This window comes from Heterodontus francisci, chromosome 22 (assembly GCF_036365525.1).
Source record: "Heterodontus francisci isolate sHetFra1 chromosome 22, sHetFra1.hap1, whole genome shotgun sequence".
In the NCBI taxonomy this organism is placed as follows: domain Eukaryota; kingdom Metazoa; phylum Chordata; class Chondrichthyes; order Heterodontiformes; family Heterodontidae; genus Heterodontus; species Heterodontus francisci.
Genome location: NC_090392.1, coordinates 40,912,752 through 40,922,114, shown reverse-complemented (window position 1 = coordinate 40,922,114; position 9,363 = coordinate 40,912,752). Strand labels below are relative to the sequence as shown.

Below are 9,363 nucleotides of genomic sequence, written 5' to 3'. Positions count from 1 at the left end.
CTCCAAGGAGCACAGACCCAGCTTCTCTAACCTATCGACGTAACTGAAGTTCCTCATCCTTGGAACCATTCTCGTGAATCTTTTCTGCATCCTCTCTAATATTTTAACATCCTGTCCAGTGTTGCTTGCTTCTTGAACCTCTGTGTTTGTATTGATTTCACACAAAGACTGACCACTCAGATGGGATTAGTAACGCAATATTTTGAGTTCTGAATACTGAGATAGCAGCTAATACATTGAGATGCTTACTGTATAGGTGTTGGTTCAAGACTGCTAAACACTCAGAATCACATTGTTATGGCCAGGTGGGTGATGGTGTGACTGGTTTCCACTGTTCACCTTCCAACTGACCACAGACAGTGTTTTTGTGTTACCAGTGTTACAACCCCTGTGTTTTGTTTGCCAAATAAACAGATAGTAACAGGCTTTCTTGTAGGTTTAAAACAGAAGATTAACTATTCATTCAACAATATTCATTCCTCGAAATGTATGCAACACCACTCAAGCAACGGATTCACTCTTGCACGTACTCTCAAGAGAAGATAGATGGAAGGTAAAGGGTCAGAGTTCAAGGTGTAAAATTCTGTTGTTTCAGGGAAAACCTGTCGATCCTCTCAGAAGGTGAATTTTGTGATTGCAGGTTGTCTGATAATTGCTGGGCTGTTGCAGCCTTCTGGCAGTCCTCTTCAGGTTGGAGATGGTGCTGATGGCTTAGTTCAATTCTCACAGGTAGAAGAATAGTTTTTACAAAGGCACTCCATTGTCTCTGCTGTAGCTGGATTCCCATTTGTCTCAGCAGGGTTCAGCTGTGTTGACTGGAACTGATCCTTCTCTCTCTCAGCCTTGCTGGATTTCAGGATGGCTTTAGATATTTTTTGTGTGGCTTAGGAGAGACCCGACTGATCTTGATGTCTGAAGTTCTGTACTGGCAAGACCCACTTTGTTCCTCAAAATGATTACCTTTTAAGGAACTTACATGTGCTAGTTTTACCCATGTGATGTTAGGTTTCAGTTCTTGCTGGGCTGCACAATGGCCTTTCGATGGCTCTATTTTGAGGATATGAGTGTTGTTTACACTCCATTGTAGTGAAGGTTAGTCAGAAATGAAAAGTCTGGGAAAGGCCTTTGTCTTAGTTGGTTTGAGTATAGCTGACAGCCAAGTGTGATTATCCATCTTATTTCCATTGGTTTTCAGACTTGGTAGACAATGGATGTGGATTACAGTGCAGGAGGTGATATGAGTCATGTGACTTATCCTCCATTTTGTTGACAATGTACCAATCTTTAAAAATTGTTCTAACTTTAATAACTTTTCAGTTTGTTTCTGTATTTTTATTGCTACACTCCTTGTGAGCATGACAACGTGGTGTGTTACATAATAGCTCTTACATGACTAACATGCTCTCGTAGCCACACCTCTTAAAGGTGTACACACACAAAACCCAGAACTGGACACATACTCCAGCTGAGGCCAAAACAATCTTTTATAAAGGTTTATCATAACTTCCTTGTTTTTATACTCTGTGCCCCAATTTAAAAAGCCCAGGATCACATATGCTTTATCAAATCTTTCTCAACCTGCCCAGCAAGCTTCAATAATCTTGCACATACACCCCCAGATTCCTCTGCTCCTGCACCCACTTTACTTTTTTTTAATTCATTCATGGGATGTGGGCATCACTGGCTATGCCAGCATTTATTGCCCATCCCTAATTGCCCTTGAGAAGGTGGTGGTGAGCTGCCTTCTTGAACCACTGCAGTCCATGTGGGGTAGGTACACCCACAGTGCTGTTAGGAAGGGAGTTCCAGGATTTTGACCCAGCGACAGTGAAGGAATGGCGATATAGTTCCAAGTCAGGATGGTGTGTGACTTGGAGAGGAACTTGCAGGTCGTGGTGTTCCCATGCATTTGCTGCCCTTGTCCTTCTAGTTGGTAGAGGCCGCGGGTTTGGAAGGTGCTGTCTAAGGAGCCTTGGTGCGTTGCTGCAGTGCATCTTGTAGATGGTACACACTGCTGCCACTGTGCGTCGGTGGTGGAGGGAGTGAATGTTTGTAGATGGGGTGCCAATCAAGCGGGCTGCTTTGTCCTGGATGGTGTCGAGCTTCTTGAGTTCCTTTAATTTATATTGCATGATTTCTGTGACACTATATCTTTGCCACTGCCGTGTATTTTCCTTCTTAAAGTTGGGCCCAATTCAGTTGTGATCATTTTGTTCCGATGCGATTGGGAGCGTTATGTTGTGATACTGTGGGTGATGGTTTAGTTGTGATTTTACTGTCATGTATTTTTGTTCTTGGTGCAGAGGGCAGTCGTCAGTCACATGCTTGGAATCCCCTTACCTCCAAACAAGAGGCATATCAACTCCTGCAATATTTGTCAGCTGTGCTTCAACTCCCAGGTCAGTCTGTATTTTTAATACTGCAGTGCACAGTATTAAATAGAATATGTAACTCGTGGAAACATTTCAAAACACTGTCCTTTGTTTTATGTTTGTGGCTGAAAATAAATCCAAATAGCACTAACCTATTTTTTTCATGGAGCACGTTTTAGACATCCCTTGCATTGGGTCATACCCCTACCTCTCTCCCCACTCCTGTTCCTCTCTCTCCCGCTCCTGTCCTCTCTCCCCGCTCCTGTCCCTCTCTCCCACTCCTGTTCCTCTCTCCCCACTCCTGTCCTTCTCTCCCACTCCTGTCCCTCTCTCCCACTCCTGTTCCTCTCTGCCCCACTCCTGTCCTCTCTCCCCGCTCCTGTCCCTCTCTCCCACTCCTGTCCCTCTCTCCCACTCCTGTTCCTCTCTGCCCCACTCCTGTCCTCTCTCCCCGCTCCTGTCCCTCTCTTCCACTCCTGTCCCTCTCTCCCACTCCTGTCCCTCTCTCCCACTCCTGTTCCTCTCTCCCCACTCCTGTCCCTCTCTCCCACTCCTGTTCCTCTCTCCCCACTCCTGTCCCTCTCTCCCACTCCTGTTCCTCTCTCCCACTCCTGTTCCTCTCTCCCACTCCTGTTCCTCTCTCCCCACTCCTGTCCCTCTCTCCCACTCCTGTTCCTCTCTCCCACTCCTGTCCCTCTCTCCCACTCCTGTTCCTCTCTCCCCACTCCTGTCCCTCTCTCCCACTCCTGTTCCTCTCTCCCCACTCCTGTCCCTCTCTCCCCACTCCTGTCCCTCTCTCCCACTCCTGTTCCTCTCTCCCCACTCCTGTCCCTCTCTCCCACTCCTGTTCCTCTCTCCCCACTCCTGTTCCTCTCTCCCCAATCCTGTTCCTCTCTCCCCACTCCTGTCCCTCTCTCCCACTCCTGTTCCTCTCTCCACACTCCTGTCCCTCTCTCCCACTCCTGTTCCTCTCTCCCATTCCTGTTCCTCTCTCCCCACTCCTGTCCCTCTCTCCCACTCCTATCCCTCTCTCCCACTCCTGTTCCTCTCTCCCCACTCCTGTTCCTCTCTCCCCACTCCTGTTCCTCTCTCCCCTGCTCCTGTCCTCTCTCCCCGCTCCTGTCCTCTCTCCCCGCTCCTGTCCCTCTCTCCCACTCCTGTCCCTCTCTCCCACTCCTGTTCCTCTCTGCCCCACTCCTGTCCTCTCTCCCCGCTCCTGTCCCTCTCTTCCACTCCTGTCCCTCTCTCCCACTCCTGTCCCTCTCTCCCACTCCTGTTCCTCTCTCCCCACTCCTGTCCCTCTCTCCCACTCCTGTTCCTCTCTCCCACTCCTGTTCCTCTCTCCCACTCCTGTTCCTCTCTCCCCACTCCTGTCCCTCTCTCCCACTCCTGTCCCTCTCTCCCACTCCTGTTCCTCTCTCCCCACTCCTGTCCCTCTCTCCCACTCCTGTGCCTCTCTCCCCACTCCTGTCCCTCTCCCCCCACTCCTGTCCCTCTCTCCCCACTCCTGTCCCTCTCTCCCACTCCTGTTCCTCTCTCCCACTCCTGTTCCTCTCTCCCCACTCCTGTCCCTCTCTCCCCACTCCTGTCCCTCTCTCCCACTCCTGTTCCTCTCTCCCCACTCCTGTCCCTCTCTCCCACTCCTGTTCCTCTCTCCCCACTCCTGTTCCTCTCTCCCCACTCCTGTTCCTCTCTCCCCACTCCTGTCCCTCTCTCCCACTCCTGTTCCTCTCTCCCCACTCCTGTTCTTCTCTCCCACTCCTGTTCCTCTCTCCCACTCCTGTTCCTCTCTCCCCACTCCTGTCCCTCTCTCCCACTCCTGTTCCTCTCTCCCACTCCTGTTCCTCTCTCCCCACTCCTGTTCCTCTCTCCCCTGCTCCTGTCCTCTCTCCCCGCTCCTGTCCTCTCTCCCCGCTCCTGTCCCTCTCTCCCACTCCTGTTCCTCTCTCCCCACTCCTGTCCTTCTCTCCCACTCCTGTCCCTCTCTCCCACTCCTGTTCCTCTCTGCCCCACTCCTGTCCTCTCTCCCCGCTCCTGTCCCTCTCTCCCACTCCTGTCCCTCTCTCCCACTCCTGTTCCTCTCTCCCCACTCCTGTCCTCTCTCCCCGCTCCTGTCCCTCTCTTCCACTCCTGTCCCTCTCTCCCACTCCTGTCCCTCTCTCCCACTCCTGTTCCTCTCTCCCCACTCCTGTCCCTCTCTCCCACTCCTGTTCCTCTCTCCCCACTCCTGTCCCTCTCTCCCACTCCTGTTCCTCTCTCCCACTCCTGTTCCTCTCTCCCACTCCTGTTCCTCTCTCCCCACTCCTGTCCCTCTCTCCCACTCCTGTTCCTCTCTCCCACTCCTGTCCCTCTCTCCCACTCCTGTTCCTCTCTCCCCACTCCTGTCCCTCTCTCCCACTCCTGTTCCTCTCTCCCCACTCCTGTCCCTCTCTCCCCACTCCTGTCCCTCTCTCCCACTCCTGTTCCTCTCTCCCCACTCCTGTCCCTCTCTCCCACTCCTGTTCCTCTCTCCCCACTCCTGTTCCTCTCTCCCCAATCCTGTTCCTCTCTCCCCACTCCTGTCCCTCTCTCCCACTCCTGTTCCTCTCTCCACACTCCTGTCCCTCTCTCCCACTCCTGTTCCTCTCTCCCATTCCTGTTCCTCTCTCCCCACTCCTGTCCCTCTCTCCCACTCCTATCCCTCTCTCCCACTCCTGTTCCTCTCTCCCCACTCCTGTTCCTCTCTCCCCACTCCTGTTCTTCTCTCCCCTGCTCCTGTCCTCTCTCCCCGCTCCTGTCCTCTCTCCCTGCTCCTGTCCCTCTCTCCCACTCCTGTCCCTCTCTCCCACTCCTGTTCCTCTCTGCCCCACTCCTGTCCTCTCTCCCCGCTCCTGTCCCTCTCTCCCACTCCTGTTCCTCTCTCCCACTCCTGTTCCTCTCTCCCCACTCCTGTCCCTCTCTCCCACTCCTGTTCCTCTCTCCCACTCCTGTCCCTCTCTCCCACTCCTGTTCCTCTCTCCCCACTCCTGTCCCTCTCTCCCACTCCTGTTCCTCTCTCCCCACTCCTGTCCCTCTCTCCCCACTCCTGTCCCTCTCTCCCACTCCTGTTCCTCTCTCCCCACTCCTGTCCCTCTCTCCCACTCCTGTTCCTCTCTCCCCACTCCTGTTCCTCTCTCCCCAATCCTGTTCCTCTCTCCCCACTCCTGTCCCTCTCTCCCACTCCTGTTCCTCTCTCCACACTCCTGTCCCTCTCTCCCACTCCTGTTCCTCTCTCCCATTCCTGTTCCTCTCTCCCCACTCCTGTCCCTCTCTCCCACTCCTATCCCTCTCTCCCACTCCTGTTCCTCTCTCCCCACTCCTGTTCCTCTCTCCCCACTCCTGTTCCTCTCTCCCCTGCTCCTGTCCTCTCTCCCCGCTCCTGTCCTCTCTCCCCGCTCCTGTCCCTCTCTCCCACTCCTGTCCCTCTCTCCCACTCCTGTTCCTCTCTGCCCCACTCCTGTCCTCTCTCCCCACTCCTGTCCCTCTCTTCCACTCCTGTTCCTCTCTCCCCACTCCTGTTCCTCTCTCCCACTCCTGTCCCTCTCTCCCACTCCTATCCCTCTCTCCCACTCCTGTTCCTCTCTCCCCACTCCTGTTCCTCTCTGCCCCACTCCTGTCCCTCTCTCCCCACTCCTGTCCCTCTCTCCCACTCCTGTCCCTCTCTCCCACTCCTGTTCCTCTCTCCCCACTCCTGTCCCTCTCTCCCACTCCTGTTCCTCTCTCCCACTCCTGTTCCTCTCTCCCACTCCTGTTCCTCTCTCCCCACTCCTGTCCCTCTCTCCCACTCCTGTCCCTCTCTCCCACTCCTGTTCCTCTCTCCCCACTCCTGTCCCTCTCTCCCACTCCTGTGCCTCTCTCCCCACTCCTGTCCCTCTCCCCCCACTCCTGTCCCTCTCTCCCCACTCCTGTCCCTCTCTCCCACTCCTGTTCCTCTCTCCCACTCCTGTTCCTCTCTCCCCACTCCTGTCCCTCTCTCCCCACTCCTGTCCCTCTCTCCCACTCCTGTTCCTCTCTCCCCACTCCTGTCCCTCTCTCCCACTCCTGTTCCTCTCTCCCCACTCCTGTTCCTCTCTCCCCACTCCTGTTCCTCTCTCCCCACTCCTGTCCCTCTCTCCCACTCCTGTTCCTCTCTCCCCACTCCTGTTCCTCTCTCCCACTCCTGTTCCTCTCTCCCACTCCTGTTCCTCTCTCCCCACTCCTGTCCCTCTCTCCCACTCCTGTTCCTCTCTCCCACTCCTGTTCCTCTCTCCCCACTCCTGTTCCTCTCTCCCCTGCTCCTGTCCTCTCTCCCCGCTCCTGTCCTCTCTCCCCGCTCCTGTCCCTCTCTCCCACTCCTGTTCCTCTCTCCCCACTCCTGTCCTTCTCTCCCACTCCTGTCCCTCTCTCCCACTCCTGTTCCTCTCTGCCCCACTCCTGTCCTCTCTCCCCGCTCCTGTCCCTCTCTCCCACTCCTGTCCCTCTCTCCCACTCCTGTTCCTCTCTCCCCACTCCTGTCCTCTCTCCCCGCTCCTGTCCCTCTCTTCCACTCCTGTCCCTCTCTCCCACTCCTGTTCCTCTCTCCCACTCCTGTTCCTCTCTCCCCACTCCTGTCCCTCTCTCCCACTCCTGTTCCTCTCTCCCCACTCCTGTCCCTCTCTCCCACTCCTGTTCCTCTCTCCCACTCCTGTTCCTCTCTCCCACTCCTGTTCCTCTCTCCCCACTCCTGTCCCTCTCTCCCACTCCTGTTCCTCTCTCCCACTCCTGTCCCTCTCTCCCACTCCTGTTCCTCTCTCCCCACTCCTGTCCCTCTCTCCCACTCCTGTTCCTCTCTCCCCACTCCTGTCCCTCTCTCCCCACTCCTGTCCCTCTCTCCCACTCCTGTTCCTCTCTCCCCACTCCTGTCCCTCTCTCCCACTCCTGTTCCTCTCTCCCCACTCCTGTTCCTCTCTCCCCAATCCTGTTCCTCTCTCCCCACTCCTGTCCCTCTCTCCCACTCCTGTTCCTCTCTCCACACTCCTGTCCCTCTCTCCCACTCCTGTTCCTCTCTCCCATTCCTGTTCCTCTCTCCCCACTCCTGTCCCTCTCTCCCACTCCTATCCCTCTCTCCCACTCCTGTTCCTCTCTCCCCACTCCTGTTCCTCTCTCCCCACTCCTGTTCTTCTCTCCCCTGCTCCTGTCCTCTCTCCCCGCTCCTGTCCTCTCTCCCTGCTCCTGTCCCTCTCTCCCACTCCTGTCCCTCTCTCCCACTCCTGTTCCTCTCTGCCCCACTCCTGTCCTCTCTCCCCGCTCCTGTCCCTCTCTTCCACTCCTGTCCCTCTCTCCCACTCCTGTCCCTCTCTCCCACTCCTGTTCCTCTCTCCCCACTCCTGTCCCTCTCTCCCACTCCTGTTCCTCTCTCCCACTCCTGTTCCTCTCTCCCCACTCCTGTCCCTCTCTCCCACTCCTGTTCCTCTCTCCCACTCCTGTTCCTCTCTCCCCACTCCTGTCCCTCTCTCCCACTCCTGTCCCTCTCTCCCACTCCTGTTCCTCTCTCCTCACTCCTGTCCCTCTCTCCCACTCCTGTGCCTCTCTCCCCACTCCTGTCCCTCTCCCCCCACTCCTGTCCCTCTCTCCCCACTCCTGTCCCTCTCTCCCACTCCTGTTCCTCTCTCCCACTCCTGTTCCTCTCTCCCCACTCCTGTCCCTCTCTCCCCACTCCTGTCCCTCTCTCCCCACTCCTGTCCCTCTCTCCCACTCCTGTTCCTCTCTCCCACTCCTGTTCCTCTCTCCCACTCCTGTTCCTCTCTCCCCACTCCTGTTCCTCTCTCCCCTGCTCCTGTCCTCTCTCCCCGCTCCTGTCCTCTCTCCCCGCTCCTGTCCTCTCTCCCCGCTCCTGTCCCTCTCTCCCACTCCTGTTCCTCTCTCCCCACTCCTGTCCTTCTCTCCCACTCCTGTCCCTCTCTCCCACTCCTGTTCCTCTCTGCCCCACTCCTGTCCTCTCTCCCCGCTCCTGTCCCTCTCTCCCACTCCTGTCCCTCTCTCCCACTCCTGTTCCTCTCTCCCCACTCCTGTCCTCTCTCCCCGCTCCTGTCCCTCTCTTCCACTCCTGTCCCTCTCTCCCACTCCTGTCCCTCTCTCCCACTCCTGTTCCTCTCTCCCCACTCCTGTCCCTCTCTCCCACTCCTGTTCCTCTCTCCCCACTCCTGTCCCTCTCTCCCACTCCTGTTCCTCTCTCCCACTCCTGTTCCTCTCTCCCACTCCTGTTCCTCTCTCCCCACTCCTGTCCCTCTCTCCCACTCCTGTTCCTCTCTCCCATTCCTGTCCCTCTCTCCCACTCCTGTTCCTCTCTCCCCACTCCTGTCCCTCTCTCCCACTCCTGTTCCTCTCTCCCCACTCCTGTCCCTCTCTCCCCACTCCTGTCCCTCTCTCCCACTCCTGTTCCTCTCTCCCCACTCCTGTCCCTCTCTCCCACTCCTGTTCCTCTCTCCCCACTCCTGTTCCTCTCTCCCCAATCCTGTTCCTCTCTCCCCACTCCTGTCCCTCTCTCCCACTCCTGTTCCTCTCTCCACACTCCTGTCCCTCTCTCCCACTCCTGTTCCTCTCTCCCATTCCTGTTCCTCTCTCCCCACTCCTGTCCCTCTCTCCCACTCCTATCCCTCTCTCCCACTCCTGTTCCTCTCTCCCCACTCCTGTTCCTCTCTCCCCACTCCTGTTCCTCTCTCCCCTGCTCCTGTCCTCTCTCCCCGCTCCTGTCCTCTCTCCCCGCTCCTGTCCCTCTCTCCCACTCCTGTCCCTCTCTCCCACTCCTGTTCCTCTCTGCCCCACTCCTGTCCTCTCTCCCCGCTCCTGTCCCTCTCTTCCACTCCTGTCCCTCTCTCCCACTCCTGTCCCTCTCTCCCACTCCTGTTCCTCTCTCCCCACTCCTGTCCCTCTCTCCCACTCCTGTTCCTCTCTCCCACTCCTGTTCCTCTCTCCCCACTCCTGTCCCTCTCTCCCACTCCTGTTCCTCTCTCCC

General features: G+C 56.4%; 1 protein-coding gene across 1 annotated transcript in view; it reads left to right on the top strand.

The window, feature by feature from the left end:
• Positions 1–485: 485 nt before the first annotated feature.
• LOC137381551 (zinc finger protein 385B-like) overlaps positions 486–9,363 on the top strand; it is an 89,492-nt gene continuing 80,614 nt past the window's right edge. Inside the window, exons 1-3 of the mRNA XM_068054247.1 lie at positions 486–553; positions 670–700; positions 2,304–2,399. Coding sequence (XP_067910348.1) covers positions 486–553; positions 670–700; positions 2,304–2,399 — 195 coding nt within the window. The remainder of the gene's footprint in view (positions 554–669; positions 701–2,303; positions 2,400–9,363) is intronic.